General features: G+C 34.1%; 3 protein-coding genes across 8 annotated transcripts in view; all 3 read left to right on the top strand.

Moving 5' to 3' along the window:
• The window catches only part of LOC106081993 (ecotropic viral integration site 5 ortholog), a 157,698-nt gene that overhangs the window by 96,231 nt on the left and 41,924 nt on the right, over window positions 1-19,543 (top strand). Inside the window, exon 3 of one of the 6 annotated variants that reach the window (XM_059366185.1) lies at window positions 6,633-6,698. The exons of the other annotated variants lie outside the window; for them this stretch is intronic. The gene's annotated coding sequence lies outside the window, so the exon portion shown is untranslated. The remainder of the gene's footprint in view (window positions 1-6,632; window positions 6,699-19,543) is intronic. 6 annotated transcript variants of the gene reach the window in all.
• On the top strand, window positions 9,829-10,347 carry LOC106081871 (general odorant-binding protein 56h). The gene is made up of 2 exons (XM_013244129.2): window positions 9,829-9,929; window positions 9,985-10,347. Exons 1-2 carry the CDS (start codon window positions 9,843-9,845, stop codon window positions 10,315-10,317), a joined length of 420 nt encoding a protein of 139 aa, XP_013099583.1. The 5' UTR covers window positions 9,829-9,842; the 3' UTR covers window positions 10,318-10,347.
• On the top strand, window positions 13,728-14,275 carry LOC131996635 (general odorant-binding protein 56h-like). The gene is made up of 2 exons (XM_059366191.1): window positions 13,728-13,815; window positions 13,882-14,275. The coding sequence occupies exons 1-2, from the start codon at window positions 13,756-13,758 to the stop codon at window positions 14,218-14,220; spliced, it is 399 nt and encodes a 132-aa protein (XP_059222174.1). The 5' UTR covers window positions 13,728-13,755; the 3' UTR covers window positions 14,221-14,275.

Below are 19,543 nucleotides of genomic sequence, written 5' to 3'. Positions count from 1 at the left end.
TCTTGGGGATTAAATCTCTCTTTATTTTGTTCGCTCTCTGAGTTGTGGCAATCTGTTTTCTCTACTTTAGGGTTGCCACGTTAACTGAGAAATTTTCATTATTTATGGGGATTTTACATGGCACATCATGGTCGTACTCATCGTGTGTACGTGTTCATTACAGATTTAGCCAAAAACGGTAGGTAGGCATATCGATTTTTCTTTTCTTTAACTTTATTTAACTTGCCATCAGAGAAAAAATAACTCTTAGAAAAAACCAACTACCAAATTTGTATGTGAAATTTAAAATTCTCAACGAATTTTAGCATTGAATCGAAGACATTATTTGTTGAAGTACGAAAGTAAATCTTTACAAGAGTCTAGACAGACAAAATTCTTGAAATTTTGATGACTTTCAACAAATTATTTAGTTGAGGTAGTCGTTAAAATAGCGTGCTACCATGTAGCGCATAAAACTCCCATGCCATTCACGACTTGCAAACCAAAGTTCGAGCCCCCTGGTCGGTCAAAAAATTTTCATTAAACTTATTTTAGAAAATTCGGTATAAAAAATATGATTCATATTCAGAAAAAAAATTTTTAAGGTGGTTTTTAATGTTTTCTTTATTTTAATTAATTAAGACACTTACTACTGTGCAGCAGTACTTATTGATTTATTTCATCGTCGGTAGGCTAGAGGATGCGTGCGAGACTACCAAACATGAGATCATGAGTTCAATCAATACTCTGCGGTACCAAAATCATTAACATTTTTAAGAGTAATAGTATAGAGAGTGGCAAAGAAAAACTCGAGAGCTGAATTAAAACGAACGTGTCAAAAGCAGAGCGAGCCGAACAAAGAAAATAAAAACACCACCACCCGAAGCAAAGCACATGAGTTGGTGACTTGTTGGATGGTTTATGTCTTGCTTATGGATGTATTGTTGAATTGGCCTTTCAACAACAAATTTGTACTTTGAGTCGTTGAGATTCACCATAAATTGTTGCAGGAAAATTAACAACTTTCGTAGTGGTTTTTTCGACCAAAGTTGTTGTGTTTCAAAATTATTTTTATCTGTGTAGTTTCCTTCTCGTTTTATAACTTTATTTTAGACACAACGTGCTTTTCAATATTTGTCAAATAATGACTATACAGTGTGTAGGAAGTAACAGGTAGACGCCAGCCATCGAAAAAATCAAATGATTTTGATGTTTTAGCCATGACTGAGGGTCATGTGTACATGTGACGCATCAAAGCCCTGCACAAAACCATTCATTGGTGACTGTTTTTGCTGAACTCGTGAACATTGAACCCACATGATGTATATCAAGACTACTTACTGAAGAGCGAGACATTGAAGATAGAGTAAAACGAACAAGTTGTTGTTGAGTAGATAATCTTGAAAAACTACCGCCATTCAGTACTTGGAAGTATAGCCGCTACAGTGAGTTATGAAAAATTACTCGCTGTATATAAAAGCGTCTCGCTGTCATGTTCAAAATATTAATGATCACAAAAATTTTTTGAAAACTGTTTATTTTCTCATACAAAAAAAAAACTAGGCGTGTGTGTGTGTTTACCCATGCTTTTGCCAATCAACCACGTTGCCTTCGTACGAAAGCATACGACAAGAAAAATAGTACTTATCTGAAGCAAAATGTACCCCAATATATGCATTGTATAACGTGCACTCACTGAAATCCGAATCAACCTTTCTGTTTTGCTGAAACCCTAGTACTGACTTCGACTTTTCACCCGAACAACTGTCAAAACACATTAAAAAAAATTATGAAGAAAATGCGAACACATTCCGTGGATGCCGAACGAAGTTCTATTAGTAAAATATCAGCGACATGTCGCTGCGCCAACACAAATTTAGCTGCAATGAATTGCAAAGGTAATTAATTGCACAAATGGGCAGCAATCAACTCTGCATCAATGCTGTTATCTTTGTTATGTGTTATTGTTTGACTTTTGTTCGTATTCTGGCGAAAAATAGAGTCTGTGGAATTTCACAATAATTTAATAGGTAATTTCGCTGCGAATGAAATCAGTACTAGGCTAAACGGCACATTTTATGCATTCATTCATCTCGTTACTTGGTGTCTTGTTTATCAGTTTTACTCAGTTCTCAATTGTCTCATACAATGTTGTATTTATAAGCGAAGAGTTCAGTTCTTGCACGGTTGTTTTGTTAGAGGACGTCAATAAAAAAAAGACCTACATCAATAAGAAGTCTGTGCAACATTTCAAGTGGATATCACTGTTCGTCTAACCGCTATCATTTTTTCCACAGACGACAGAGGGATGGAAGGAAGGATCGACTTAGAATGTCGAGATGATCAATTACATACATATGTAACACTTCAACATATGCAGATCAATATGTTGAAGTGTTACTATCGGACTAGATTAGTATACCCTATCCTATAGTGGTGGTGGAAAAAGAATCTGGATAGAAATCCTAACTCATTATGATGTTTATAAACCACTAAAAGCATTTTCTTCTGAGTTTATTAAAAGAGACACTTATTTGTGATGGGGTTCAAGCGTATAAGTGTAATTGTGTTTTGTTTGACTTTAAAATCACAACCGGCTTTTGTTGGCGAACTCAAACGTCTCAAGGTGAACAAAATGTTTGCATAACGCACCATATATCATCATAATGATATCGTTGCCAAACGCCTATCAGCTATTGTTGGTGAACTCAAACACCTCAAAGTTAAAAAAATGTTTGTGTATCGCACCTTAAATCATTATAATGATACAGGTATTGTTGCCAAAAGCCGTGGTGGTGGCCCAAAAAAAAAAAAACTGCAACAACGCCTGCAATCGGCGAGTGTGAAGGCTTAAATTCAAGGAATTGAGATTGTAAAATGGCTAATTATTCGAAAATATTCCGTGAAAAGCAAGCTCAAGGTAAAACCTTACAAATTTCAAAGGGCTATCGTACACCAAAGCAAAAAAACAATTATACTCGAAAGAGCAAAGGAGTAGCTGCGATTGCATGAACGTGGTGAATGTCCGAACATCGTGTTCTTCCTTAATGATCATTTTAACTAATTTGAGCCCACGAACGGCCCCTCGAAATAATTTTTCACCTCAAGTGATGATAAAGTGATTGTCGATTACTGCTCCCCAATCGTTTTGACGGAGCCAGGCTTCAAAGTAAATCCCACTTATTAATGGGAAAACATTTTCTAAGTTACTTTGGAGCCGAGGGCACGCAAACATTTCGATGGTAGACTGTAGATATACCAACAAGAGTCGGTACCGACACAAGCACGTGTAAACCAAGAAGATTGCCTAAAAATCATTTTCTGTGCCAGATGTGAATCCTATAGACCAGATGTCAATCCTAAGACATCCATTACATTCGTGAAAATTACACTTGTGCAGATTACAACTCGTTGTTTTGATCATTGATTGATCGACAAAAGCCACGCTTAAAGTTTGCTATATCGAGCACAAGTGACTGAATTCTGAAATTTAGATGACTTTTTCCTCATATCAAAAAATAAAAAATATTTTCAAACAAAACAAGTAAAAGTGTACTAAATTCGGCCGGGCCGAATCTTTGGAACCCACCACCATGGATTTTGCTAAAAATTTATACAATCTAAATTTAGTTGATGAGCATAATTTTATTTTACATACCAAACTTCTGTCAAACCTGCAAAAATTACAGCTTCTGGGAACCGAACAAGGTTAATCGGTAGATCGGTTTATATTGGAGATATATCAAGTTATGGATTGATTTGGACCGTACTTGGCACAGTTGTTGGAACTCATTACAGAGTACCGCATCAGCCAAATCGGATAAAAATTGCGGCTAGTAATGGCTCAAGAAGTCAAATCGGGAGATCGGTTTATATGGGAGCTATATCAGGTTATCGAGCGATTTGAACCGTACTTGACACAGTTATTGGAAGATGAAAATTGCCGCTTCCAGGGGCTCAAAGTAAAATCGGGAGATCGGTTTATATGGGAGCTATATCTAAATCTGAACCGATATGGCCCATTTGCAATGCCCAACGACCTACATCAATATTAAGTATCTGTGCAAAATTTCAAGCTAAATTTCGAAAGACGGACGGACGGACATGGCTGGATCGAACGTCGAGACGATCTAGAATATATATACTATATGGGAGCGCGGATCAATATTTCGAAGCCGTTTTCTACAAAACATGATTTGGCAACCCTGTCTTGTGTTTTACAGTAATTGAGAGTGGCGTCCCTCCAGTGATCATTTACTCCTTCCTCTATTTCATATTGGCGTAGTGGCACCAGTTTTAGAGTTTATTGGACATAAAACAATCTTTTCGGCTGTCTCCTATTTGTTTGCCATTGTCCTCCTCAAAAAATTCAAAACTTGATTTTCATCAAAAATAACTGACCTGCCGCAGCGAAAAGTTACCTCGAGGGCAAAATTCCCAATTTATAACTTTAATAGCCATTTTATTATATTAACGTGTTTTTGACGACGGTATTGATAGTGAATCAATAACGTGAATTAGTACCAAAACTTTATCGAGTATGGTATTTACAAAGCTTTACATCATTCATAACATACTGTATTGTTTTTGTATTACTTTATAATCAATACCGTTGGTAAAGTTTTCATTCGTTGTACCCAAAAACCATTTTCTACAAAACATGATTTGGCAACCCTGTCCTGTGTGTTACGGTAATTGGGAGTGAATACAGGTGTTTTGACATTTACATACACATAGCAAAATAAGAGCAATGACAAATTGCATCGTTTTGTATGAGGTACGCATAGAAGGTAGAGACTTACAAAATGACAAATGCAAAAAATTGCTTTTTAATGATAATAATTTTTGTTAAGGCAATAATACCTACGTAATATGTGTAAGGAAATGCAAAAGTATTTAACTACTAAAAATAAAATTAATGTGCATTTATTTTTAAAATTATTTTTATTTTTTTAATTATTAAAACCGGTTTAAATTGTGTATGAACACACACACAATCAAATCAGCTCTTATCTATTAAAAAGAATTAAATAGTAAAGATAGAAGTATTAGAAGTTACTCCTTTAGTAAAGTCTAGTACTGCGTTCGACTTTTCGACCGAACAACTGTCAAAACGATGAAAATGCGAACACATTTCGCAAATGTGGTACTGAGTTCTATGAGCAAACTATTTGGTTGCCCAAAAAGTAATTGCGGATTATTCATATAGTCGGCGTTGACAATTTTTTCACAGCTTGTGACTCTGTAATTGCATTCTTTCTTCTGTCAGTTATCAGCTATTACTTTTAGCTTGCTTTAGAAAAAAAGTGTAAAAAGAGTATATTTGATTAAAGTTCATTCTAAGTTTTATTAAAAATGCATTTACTTTCTTTTAAAAAATCCGCAATTACTTTTTGGGCAACCCAATAGAAGCGACATGCCGCTGCGTCAGTATAAATTTCGCTTTAATTAACCGCAAATTTAATAATTGGTCACGAAATGGGTCACAAATAACTCTCTGCTTCAATGCTGTTGTTGTGTGTCGTGGTTTGACTTTTGTTTGTGTTATGTCGTCCTATAGAATGCGGCATATTTCTCAATATATTAATAGAAAATTTTTGTGAGTATGAAAATATTACTAGGCTTAAGGATGATCGAGATTTTCTATTGTAGCACTATTCGCCAATATAAGGATGTGTCACTTGCGAAAACACAAGGTGGATAAGCCCCATGATTGTTAAAATCTGCCTATTGCGAATGTTTACAAATGTCATTAATTTTTCTTTTCTGGCAAAATGCAGTTAGTTTATGAACTTTGGCTATATTCATTGTTTATTTAACACTTGTTTTTAAATACATATATTTTCACATATACATATATAAAATTTGTCCCACCCACAATTGTTGTTGAAAGCAAACGGGTATTGTTTTGTCACAAGGTTGCATTTTCCGTATGTTGCCAAGTTAATGTGACCGTCATTACGTTAAGGTTGCATTGATAATTGCAGACATTTGACAGACTTGCGATTATATTCAAATAGCATGGTAAAACAGAAAAAAGATAAAAAAGTTTATTTTTTTATTTATGAAAAAAAAAATAAAAATTAGAAATTGAAAAATATCCCAGGTTTCTTTGCAATGAAAAATCTGCTGATTTCGTAATATATAAGCAGATGTTTGAGTGAGTAAAGTCACTCAATGGAGTGACTGAACATGAATGGGGTTGGCTGTAGCTCACAAACTATGTTTGTTGCAGAATCTACTTTGGCGTCCCTCTGGTGGTCATACACGTCCTATATTTCATATTGGCGTAGCGGCGCCAGTTTTTGACTAAGTTTCATGGACAAAAACCAATCTTTTTGGCTGTCCCCAATTTGTTCACCATTTGTCCTCTTCAAAAAATTCAAAACTTGATTTTCGTCAAAGATAAATGACCTGCCGCATCGAAAAGCTACCTCGAGGGGAAAATTTCCATTTTTTAACTTGTGCACTACAAATATGCGCACATTCACATGGTATGTCACTCCTCCTTGAAGAAAACCAAACAGTTTAGTTATGACGACCTAGTCAACAACCTACACTAACCTGGCTTTCATGTTATTTTTAAACTAATTTGTTTTACGTATCTCTCCATTTTTATAAATATTTATAAAAATTTCTTTTTTTGCTTTTAGGTAAATTTGTCACTTCAAGTTGGCTTTTAAAAGACTGCAATTTTGTTGTTATACATATACCATATAGTAAGTACTATCTCTATTTACTATATACTAATTACGAAATGAATCTTAGGAGGATGCATGGACTGACTGCATTTTAATTGCTTTATTATCACTTGTTTTCTTACATATTGATGATAAATATAAAAAACTGTTTTGCATAAAGTAAATAATAATTATTCGTTATATGTAGCATTTCAAACGTCTGATCGTATGCAGGCTATATTATATCAGTATTGTTGCTAAAGGGGAGCGTTGCCACTTCAAAAAAAAATCCGACCATAATTGTACAACAAACCTACCAAATTCCCTCCCAGCCGACCAAAATTATAAACTTCTTTTAACAGTTGTTATTTATTTGACAGTATATAGTAAGTGTGTTCGTGCAAATTTGAACAAATTTTTACTGAAAGTCGTTTACGTACTTTTTTACTAAAAGTCGTTCACGTACTAATTTTCATACTTCGAAAATTGAGAACCTCCAAAGTTTCCCCGCCAGCAGATGCCTACAACTTTGAAAATATGATTTATGAAGCAGCTATTTTATGAAAATACAAAAGTTTACACCAAAAAGCATTAAAAAAAGGAATATATAACTAAAAAATAGCTTTTATTTGCAATGTTTACATTTATTTCATTATATTTGACATTTTTGCAAGAGTCAGGGCAGCAACCATTATTCTGGTACAGAAAATTTATCAAATCGAATTTTGAAGTTTTAAAAGTCGTTCGTGTACTTTGCTGTTGAGAATTTTATTACCAAAATCAGTGTTCGGTTCGAAATGTGTTCATTCACCGTAACGTTGCGTCCAACAGCATCTTTGAAAAAATACGGTCCAATGATTCCACCAGCGTACAAACCACACCAAACAGTGCATTTTTCGGGATGCATGGGCAGTTCTTGAACGGCTTCTGGTTGCTCTTCACTCCAAATGCGGCAATTTTGCTTATTTACGTAGCCATTCAACCAGAAATGAGCCTCATCGCTGAACAAAATTTGTCAAAATTTGAACACATTTCGAACCGAACACTGATTTTGGTAATAAAATTCAATGATTTGCAAGCGTTGCTCGTTAGTAAGTCTATTCATGATGAAATGTCAAAGCATACTGAGCATCTTTCTCTTTGACACCATGTCTGAAATCCCACGTGATCTGTCAAATACTAATGCATGAAAATCCTAACCTCAAAAAAATCACCCTTTACAACATATCATATATATCTATATAAAATCCAATCTTGACCATACTCTATGCAGGTATCGATGGGATGAAGTCGACTCACTGTACCGAATTTCAGCAAAATCGGATAAAAAATAAATTCAAGAACCTAAACTGCATATGGAAAAAATATGAATCTGTCTCAAATTTCAGCTCAATATTTTTTTTTGAAGGCTGTAGCGTGATTACAACAGACGGGCGGACAGACATGATCTTGACCATACTCGAGGCAGGTATTGAGGGGCCTAAATCAACTCATTGTACCAAATTTCAGCAAAATCGGTAAACAATAAATCCAAGAACGTATAGCGCATAGAAAAAATATATATCTGTCTCAAATTTCAGCTCAATATCTCAATATTGAAGGCTGTAGCATGATAATATCAAAAGGATGGACAGACACGAACATCGTTAAATCGTAATACGTTCAAGAATGAATATACTTTGTAGGGTCTAAAATTGATATTTCGATGTGTTGCAAACGGAACGACTAATTGAAAATATTCTTTATTTTATGGGTGGTGGGTATAAAAATACAATATCGCTAAAAATCTACCAAAATCGAATAGGAGCCGTACGTCTGACCAAACCCTTAAAATTTAAAGTAAATCCTGCCAAATTTGCTTAAAAAAGGCCAAAACGTCAACGCTGCTAAAGGGCAACCCTGTAATCAGAACCAAGCAACATGTATTTTAAATTATAGTTACAGAAAATGATAATTAAGGAGAGAGAGAGAGAGAGAGAGGAAGATTCATACTCGCTGTACCATTTCTTGACCTTTACCTGGAGCTCAGTTTCCCAATATACTATGTTGCATCGAGCTTCAACTCGCTAAACCATTTGTTGTAGTTTTTTTTTTACTACCACAAGGATTCACTCATTAAGGTTGTGTAAAGCGATTAACTGACATGCAATTTTTTTAATTTTTGACACTTTGAGGATGTCAACTTGTTCTCTTTTTGCATTCATTATTTATTTACGTTTTCCCCTATTTGTATCATTTTTAATCGGCATATTTTCACATCCTTAATGTTCATGGGGCCTTTCCACTTTCTGTTGTCGACAAGTGACTTAAACGTCTATTATTCAACCATAGATGTTTGACAACGCAACCAGCATCAACCATGCTATGCACTAACAATTTACTTTTTTTGTGAGTTCGCCAACAATAGCTGCTAGTGATTTTCCAAAATATAAATAGCCAAATATAACGCAATTACATTATTACGCTTGAACTTCATAACGAATAATTTTCCTTTTGGTGGCTTGTAAAGAATATTAGGAGCTGTAACAAAAACAAATATCATGTAGCTGTAATTTCTAGTTTGACAGATATGCCATTGTGAACATAGTAACAATTTGTGGCAGCTTTTCTTTTTATACTGCCAAGTGGCACGTTTCTCTAAAAATTCCAAATCCTTAACTGATGAATTAGTAACTCACGCTATAGAATGTGTTTGCAAGAATAAAGCGAATGCGAACTATGCGGGTATGTACTTATGTATTTGCTATTGCAATAGAGTCAACATAGCTACCTTACACCGTGGTACATTGCACAAAAAAGTGGAAATAAATACAAACTATTAATTTTATTAGTTTTGGGATTTTACATTTGAAAAACACATTGTTATGTATAACAGTTGGTGCTTTCACTCAATGAGAAAACCAAGTTTCGGTCTTATAAGACCTTAGCTGATATATATATATGTATTTAGGTCATAGTTGATGACTTGACAAAGAGTTATTTATAATTTAAAAATCCGAATCATTCATAATTTTATAATGACTTGTAATATTTTTGCTTCAGTTATGATTTAATTGAACTTTTATTTTTAGATTTTATTTAATTATATTAAATATTTAATTTCTATAAATGGAGCTTTTGTAGGAATCGTATATAAACCGCATATAATTCGAATATACATCGCAAAATTTTGATTATTTCCAAATGTACAAGTGCCGTTCCATGGCCATAATGAAAAATCTGAATATTATTATTTTAATCTTTGTGGCAATTGCTCTGAATATTTCAAAGGTAAATATCCCTTAAATTTAAAATTTTATTTTTTTTAATTAAATTTATTATTAAGGCTCTACTCAAAGATGAAATGAAGGCAGCTGCTTCCACATGTCGTAAAGAGTTCCCCAATGTCAAAACAGATATTGACGATATATTCCACGGCAAAATTCGCGAAAAATATGATGATGATGAGTTCAAGTGTCTTGTAAAGTGCATGATGGAAAGACAAGGATCATTTGTTAATGGCACGCTTCAAAGGACATCATTGCTTAAATATGCCAAAAAAGATCCTTTGTTTAATGACTATCCACCTGAGTTGCTAGAAACGATTGAAAAATGTTCCCTCATGAAGGGTGCAAATGATTGTGAGACTGCTTTTAAAATGATTGCCTGTCTGATATAACGGGATTCGGAATGACGCATTACATTAAAATCAAGATACAGAAAAGGCTCCCATGTTCAAATAGACCTAATTAAATAAAAAAAAGTTTTTTGCTTTCTTAACATACAATTTTATGTACATTTATCCATAATAAGTTTTCATGATTTCTTCTATTTGCGATATGATTTTAGAAAGGGATGGGAAGAAATTAAATCCTATTAAAGGGTTAAATTCATACTTTTCCTGAGGTGGCGCCAAACTCTTTCAAAAATATTTAATTTTGTAATAAGATCAAAGACAAGAAAAAATCATTACATTTTACTATAAGTTACTCAAAAACTGAAATCCGAATATATAATACATATCAAGATAATATCAGTATCCATGTAAAAATACGAAAAAATTAAAAAAAAACTTCTTAAATTTTTGTATACTTTTTGGAGTCTGTAATGCTGAAGTTTAGACATTAAAGTCACATGCAATATACGTTTGTTCACATTCAAATTAAAATTGAGGTACTAAACTATATAACATTTGGTTATAATTCACAATAGACAGATTTTGACAATCTTAATAATGTAAATGGGGCCTATACACTATGTTTTTGCAAGTGACACAACCTTATATTATTGAATCCGGTTGTATGCATATGTTTCATTAAAAACTTTATACACATAGCCCATTACGTCAGCAATTACCTTATTGTTTTATTAAAATGATTAATAAACATTACATAAATATTGAAATGGATAAACTTTTTTTCAAGTACGTTTTTATTTATATTCTCGAACATCAAAAATTAATAAGACAACGGGATGTAAATTCTACAACTTGTATATAAAAAGTAACCAAAAAGTCTGCATACAGCCAAATAAAAGATAATTAATGCTTCAATAATTAAATTGTAAATAAAAATTTAATATTTGGTATGATAGCCTGTTGTTTAATGACCTTATTAAATCTATTGGGCTTTAAATTTGTCAACTTCTATGTTTCCTCAGCTATAAATTCGCCCCTACTGTTTTTATGACGTTTCTCAAAATTTCTTTACTTGTGATTACATTTTTACGGATTTTTTTTGGTGACACAGATCCTCTGTGGACTGTTTTGCAAAAGGCAAACGCCCTTTTTCTAAATAGACAAACTCCATTTTAGTTCTTCTTCTTCATTCTTTGAAAGTAATTGCTTTATTTGATTTTGTGTTTTTTTGTTTAACGGCAACATCAATAACATGAATATGCTGCCTTCTCTTACAGCTGTTGTAACATTTATTGACAACGTTATTATAATCATTCACAATGATGAACTGTCGTGTTCATCAGTGCGACGAAAGCTGGGGCCGAATTATAGCATAGGTGAACGAGTAAAATAGTTCGAAATCTCTCTATTGTGAATTATGTATTTCTTTATTGAACGTGAATTTTTGAAATGTAAGAAAGCAAATGTTTAAATCGATCATAATTTATAACAAATACAATGTTTCAATGGGTATACAAGTGGTAAAACATCCATTGAATTTTCATTCGATACGATACGAAAGCGCACTCGATCACGTATGCGGTAATTCGGCCCCAGATGTGTAAGGACCGTAATCACAAAACTTAATGAAGCGTTAAAATAGGTTTATTTGACAGCGCGATAAAGGAAATCTGTCAAATAAACCTATTTCAAATCTACATTAAGTTTTGTGAATACCGGTGAAAGTAGCTTAAACATTTTTTAACTTTGTACCGAGTTTTGGTGTTAGAGTTCAAGTTCACCCTGGTATATCTGCCAATCTAATGATAGATAGCAACATGATGTTTATTTTATTGGCAGATCCTATTATTGTTTACATGCCGCAATAATCATTTCGTTCTGATTTTATTGAAAAAGAAAGTCATTCGCGATGGAGTTTGTTATGGTGGACAGCCGGCTGTTGTTGGCGAACTCAAACACCTCAACATGAACAAAATGTTTGTGAATCGCGTCATATATCATTATAATTAGATACTGGTAGCTTTGTCAAACGTCAGGGTTTTTGTCCAGAAAAAAACTCTAACAACATTTGAAGTGGTTCGGCGAGTGAAGGCTCGAATGAGACGAAAATCACGTCGTAGAATGTCCCGTGAAAGAATGCAACATATATTGAAAAACGAGCTCAAGGTAAAATATTATAAGGTCCAAAAGGCAAACGATCTTGCTTTACTTTAATTGGCTAAGACAGAACATTTGTCCGTAGAATAGCTTTCCAAGCGATTTAATCTTCTGCGCTCTTTCTAAAATCTCTGACACCAAGTTTCGAGGTGTCTATCACCACTTGATCTTTCCATCGGGCTTTTGGTCTTCCTGGTTTGCGTGTACCACTGTGTTTGCCTTAAAAAGACTTCTTTGCTGGATCTTCTTCATTACATTCTGAAAAGACTAGACTTTTCTACTAAGGCTAATAAGGACTAAAAAATATGTCAATTTTGGCATTGTGAATAAGCCAAAATACCGACAGATTACATTTGTGCAGCTTGCAATAAAAAAGTGACTTGATTATGAAATTAAGATTACTTCCAAAAAATTTTCTCATTTGAACCATAAAAAAATATTTTCACTAAATAAAAACTGTGGCCATTTGAATTGGTAACACCTCTTTTCAGCTACTCTGTACTGTAGTTGATTTTTGTTTTACGGCAACCACATCAGTAATAATAATAGCGGTATACTAATATAAAACATAGTAAATAATTATTGCCTTGTCTCTCAGCTATTGTAACAGTCGTTCACAATGTTGTTATAGTCATTAACAATGGTGAACAGCTGTGTTCAGTGAGGCGAAAGCTGCGGTTCATAAGTCGCTTAAACGTATCTTTTTTAATTTTAGCCAATTTTTGACGTTTAGTTAGTTTTGGGTTTCGGTATGTTCACAGTAAAACTTTTAACAGGAACACTTTTGTAGAATATTTTTATCTTTTACACTTTTGTTTTAAAGAATCAAGGCTTCAAATGTTCCACAAAAATGTTTATCCAAAATGCTAGGACGAATATTTGTAAAAGTTCCAAAAGATGATTACCATCCGATTGTAACTTACTAAAAAGCGAATATAAGACGAATATTTGTAAAAGCTCCTAGAGGTGATTACCATCCGATTGTAACTTACTAAAAAGCTGAAAATCATGCTTAATAAATTGCCTTCCTTTTTCATAATTTCTTTATTTTTTTTTTGTATTTAAATTTTGATGATCCTCATTGTTAGTGTCGTTTCGGTTCCATGGTGTGACAGTTATGGTTTAATTGAATTTCTATTAACTTTTTATAACTATTTAATAAATATAATAAAAGATATATAATTCTTTTTAATTGAGCAATTAAATCGAGGCATACTGAAATATAAAATTAATATTTAAGTCTGGTTAAATATAAATCGCAAAACTGAAATATTTCTAAACGTAATTTGTAGCACATGACATCAAAATCGTTACTTGGGCGCAATGAAAAATTGTGAAATTTTTGTTATTGTCTTTGTTGTTTTTTCACTAAACATATCAAAGGTAATTTTTCTCTCAAATTTATTGAAAATATTTTTTTTTTTTATTAAACCAAAATTCCTTCTTAAGGCTTTTCTCCTTGATGAATTGAAAGTAGCCGCCAGCATATGTCGAGAAGAGTTTCCAGATGTAAAAGGTGATATATATGAACTATTCGATGGTCGTATGGATGCCAACAGTGATGATGATGAGTTTAAATGTTTTGTCAAGTGCATGGTAGAAAGACAAGGATCATTGGTAAATGGCACGATTGACATAACGGCATTGCTTAAAGATGCTAAAACAGGTCCTTTGCCCAATGACTATCCCCCTGAGTTGGTTAAAATGGTTGAAAAATGTTCTCTGGAAAAGGGTGCAAATGATTGTGAAACTGCTTTCAAAATGGTTATTTGCGTGTGTAATAAGTGAGCTAGAAAGGTGTATTCTGCAATAAAAATGGTACGCAACAAGTATGGCAAAATAAAAATAATCCAAATGATGTAGGAATACAAAAATTTAAATATTTTTATTCAAAATGGCTTATATACAAATAAGGCTTTCGTACACGCTTCGCTAATAGAAGGTTAGGTCACAAACATAAAGTGGATAGGCCCCATGAACATCATTAAGGAAGTAAAATCTGTCGGTTGAAAATGTCATCAAATAGGAGAAAACGTAAACAAAGAATGAATGTAAAAAGAGAACAAGTTACCATCCTTAATGCCTAGTACTTCCAAAAATTAAAAAAAATTGTATGTCGTCTGATCGACTAAATCTTATTCATATTGCACATATATGTTAAAGGCCATAGGAGAAGCCGTTGTATAAAATTTTTGCCAGAAAAATTTTTCGGATGAGAATTGCGCTCTCTAGAGGCTCAAGAAGTGAGGTTATGTACCGATTTGCGCCATACTTATCACAGTTTTTGGAAGTCATATCAAAACACCTCATGCAAAATGTTAGCCAAATCTGATGAGAATTGCGCCCTCTAGCGGCTCAATAAGTTAAGATCAAAGATCGGTTTATATGGCACCTATACCAGCTTATGGACCGATTTGGACCATACTTCGTACAAATATTGGAAGTAAAACCAAAACATCACGTGCAAAATTAAAGCCAAATCGGATAAGAATTGCGCCTTCTAAAAGCTCAAGATGTCAAGAATCAAGATCGGTTTATATGGAAGCTATGTCAGGTTATGAACCGATTTGAATCATATTAAGCTCAGTTGTTGGAAGTGATATCAAAACACCACATTCAAAATTTCAGTCAAATCGGATGAGATTTGAAGTCAAGAAGTCAAGACCCAAGATCGGTTTATATGGCAGCTAAATCAAAACATGGACCGATTTGGCCCATTTACAATACCAACCGACATACACTAATAAGAAGTATTTGTGCAAAATTTCAAGCGGATAGCTTTACTCCTTTCGACAGATAGACGGACGGACATGGCTAGTTCGACTTAATATGCCACAACGATCAAGAATATATATATTTTATGGGTCTTAGACGCATATTTCACAGTGTTACCAACAGAATGACGAAATTAGTATACCCCCATCCTATGGTGGAGGGTATAAAAATAGGCTAATTGAAGTGTTCTTGTATTATTGTACAAAATGATTGAAACATAATTTTTTCTTGATTGAAAAGGGTTTGGTAATGAGAAGAAAAGTGGCTTAATGATACTTTTATGGGAAAGTCTTTGGCTACAAATCTTTGTACTAATTTTTTTCTAAGTTTTTGTTCTATATTTAGGTTTTTTATTGCACATTTGGGTGGGGTTTGATATTTTAATCAATCATCATCGGTGACTCACTGTTTAGGGGGGTCCTGATCACATTTCAATGACGTTGATTCAATTCGACTACGATTTATACATCATATCTAAGTTAATTCGAATTGTTTATCTGTATCTATATTTCGATTTTTGATTATATTGAATTTTTCCCCCTCCCAACTTTGATATTACTTTGTTTTGGAATGCGCGTTCCCTGACTGTTCTGATGACTAATAGATTTTCAGATGTGTTTTTGTTTCGAGTCCACGTGATGTCAGTCATCACTTGCGCTCGCTTGCCAATCGATGTAGTCTTAATAACAACAATGTTTGATAATAATGGCTATGTAATTGATGGGAGGGAGATTCCAAAATAAATCAAATGTTTTAAAAGTCGGAAGTGAAATAAAGAAAAAAATAAATAAAAAATAATTTCTAATGTTAACGAAAGTCAAGCTGTAATAACTTAGCCGGTTAGTAAATAGAAACAAGTAAAAACATGCAAGTTCGGCCGGGCCGAATCGTGGGTAACCACAACCATGGATTCCGCTGAAAATGTACCCTTAGTAACTAAGTTTGTATTTGAAGAAGTCATATCGGATTATCGGTACTTAGGGGGTCTATATCACCATATTGACCGATTCGGATAAAACTAGGCACTTATGTTGTAAGTCATAAGATAGTGTTTTGGGCCAAATTTCAGCCTCAAGGCTCAAGAAGTCAAATCCGGGCATCGGTTCATATGGGGCTATATGTATATATAGCCCCATATGAACCATAAATATATAGAACGATTCGTATCATACTCGGCATGGTTGTTGAAAGTCATAACTAAAGTCATGTTTCCAAAATTCAGCCAAATCAGATGAAAATTGAGGCTTCTAAGGGCTCGAGAAGTCAAACCCGGGAATCGGTTTATATGGGGGCTATATGTGTTTATAGACCAATTCGGATGTCATTTGGCATGAATGTTGTTAGTCATAACTCAAGTCTTTTTTTCAAATTTTAGCCAAATCGGATGAAAGTTGGGGCTTCTAAGGGCTTAAAAGTTTAAATCCGGGGATCGGGTCATATGGGGGCTATATTTGTTTATAGACCTATTCGGATAATACTTGGCATGGATGTTGGAAGTCATAACTTACGCCTTTGTTCCAAATTTTAGTCAAATCGAATGAAAATTAAGGCTTATAAGGGCTCGAAAACTCAATTCCGGGGATCGGTTCATATGGTGGCTATATGTGTTTATAGACCGATTCGCATCATAATTCGCATGGATGTTGGAAGTCACAACTTAGGGGGATCGGTTTATATGGGGCCTATATCTAAATCTGAACCGATATGGCTTATTCACAATTTCAAGCGGCTAGCTTTATGCGTTCGACCGCTGTCGTGATTTTGTTAGACAAAAAAATCTGCCATTACACAAACCCATGCATTGGGAAAGAAACAGCTAGAAGACAGGTTGTCGAGCGTGGGTAATGTGATATTTATATCATAGTGGCGTTTTCGCAATAAATAATTTATAAGAACAATATGCGTACGACCCTTAAAGCCTTTACACCTAATATGGCCGATAACCTATTCTAACCAAATGACGAAACGCGTTTCATAGTTGTTGTTGTTGTAGACACATTTTCATGTGAAGGTGGCGATCCTCGTCAAGCTCCTGTAGTTGAGCAAGCTCATTGCTGTCCATAGGACCCATCGCCGCGTGAACAGGGTAGCCATTGGTTATTTAAAGGCGCCTTGTCATATCGAACATCATAGGCACTCGAGTATCATAGGCGCTCGATACTGTAACTGCCGTTACAGCTAATCCGTATGGAGCACTCCACAATCCGCAACCTGTGGACGCGCCCGGTAGCTCGCCGCTAAGCACACAAATCGGAGCTCAATGTTCCAGCCTGTGTGGTGCTCACCGCTATCCCGTGCCGGGCGTTTCATAGTGGTTAGTGTGTGGTGATCTCCGGCTTTCCTTTTCCAATACCAAAAAAATATATGTTTCGTCCCGAAAGATAAACAAACAAAATTTGTAAAATTAAAATGATCTTCAGTCTAACAGGCAAACAACAAAAAAACCAAACAAAATTGTTTCCAAAAAAAAAAAAAAATCAACCACTTTGTCTTTAATATTTAAAAAATGCTTTTAAATATTAACATAGGAAATTTCTTCAAAATAAGACAAGGAAATCGAGTACCAACTGTAAAAAAATAAAAACTAATTGTAGGCTTGGGGTCGTGCATTTTCTGAATTGATACCAAATTCGTCTAAATACTCGTCTAAAACAGTCCAAAATATAATCAATAATCTTTCGAAAATAATTCGCATGCACTGTATTAGTATTCGTCAAACGACAAGTGTACGTTCAGTTTGTAGAATTTATCAACACACTGTTACTCAATAATGAATTAAACATGTTTCTTTGTTCTTCAGTGTTACAGGTTTCATTGTTGACATTTTATCATCATATTGAGTTTTGTTTATTTACGTTTCAGTTTAACAACTTTGCTAAAAGCTTTAAACTGTGCAAACACTAAATGCAAACACACAATAAGAAACAGGGAAATTTTCTGTTACATTAGCAGTAAATACATTAACATTAACTCTACCTAACAGTTACTGCATTACCAACATAAACAACGGTAGTAAGAGCCATTAAAGCTGCCATTACACGATCTGACATGTCATATGAACTGTCACTTTCTGTATTCATAAGAATTTTGTTATGTACGTCAAATACGAATAGAACGTGCTAAAATCAGCATATATTCTCATGTGTTGTGTACTTTGATTTATAGATGTGTTTATATGTAGGTATGATGAAATAAGAGCTCGTTGCGTATATATTCCAAAATCCATATGTCTTATTAAATTTTTCTTACGTATCACACGATGTGTACAACCCATATCGTGTAATTCCTATAATAATAGTCTGATCGTGTAATAGCAGCTTAACCGTGAGAGTACGAATGTAAGTAAGACTCACGTTTAATGAAATAATACATATCAACTTCCGCATGTACTTTATCTAGACGTTTTCTGTACTCACAAGGGTGTACATTTATTTGTATTTTGGGATTATTCGATCGTTTATTTGAAAATTCAAGTCCAATAATAAACCGAACAATACCGAAAGACGTTAACGATTAACAGACAAATGACACAATTCACATATTCTAATGCTGAGTTTACATGACACATCTAATGTATGATCATTGTAATAGTATTGGTAAAAACAAAGGAGTATGCATCACATGTACACACAACCATAAGTCATGGCTGAAAAATCAAAATCATTTCATTTTTTTTTCGATGAGTGGCATCTATCGATTACCGTTAACAAAGAAATGTGCAATCATTAATTGCCAGATATTGAAAAACACGTTCTGTGACAAATAAAGTTATAAAAGGAGAAGTAATGTATGAAAAATTAAATAAAATCAAAAATTAATAATGGCAAAAGCTGTAATCAACACGTACACACGATGAGTACGATCATGATGTGCCGTCTAAAAGGGCCATAAGCTTTATAACATCCAAACGATTAAATGGACGAAGGTGTAACAACCGATTTAAGAGCCACCTCAAAGTAATGCGAAAGCGGTACCGAGTTGGATTTGACTCTCAGCGGCGATAAGATGGGTTTTTAGTCGGTAAGGCGGATTGTAAGCCAAAAATAACACATAAGTGACGACCTATGTGCATGCAGCAACACCTTTTTCCGTCAGTTTATATGTCAGCTATATCAGGTTATATACCGATTTGAACCACAGTTGTTGAAAGTAATAATAAACAAGTACATGCAAAATTTTAGCTAAATTGGACGAAAATTGCGCCCTCTATTGGCTCAAGAAGTCAAGATATCATACTTCGCACAGTTGTTGGAAGTCATAACAAACAACTTTATGCAAATTTTCAGCTAAATCGGTTGAAAATTGCGCCCTCTAGTGGCTCAAGAAGTCAAGGTCC

The sequence above is a fragment of the Stomoxys calcitrans genome, chromosome 4 (genome assembly GCF_963082655.1).
Source record: "Stomoxys calcitrans chromosome 4, idStoCalc2.1, whole genome shotgun sequence".
Classification (NCBI taxonomy): Eukaryota; Metazoa; Arthropoda; class Insecta; order Diptera; family Muscidae; genus Stomoxys; species Stomoxys calcitrans.
The sequence above is the reverse complement of the archived record's forward strand: the minus strand, read 5'-3'. Positions and strand labels throughout refer to the sequence as shown.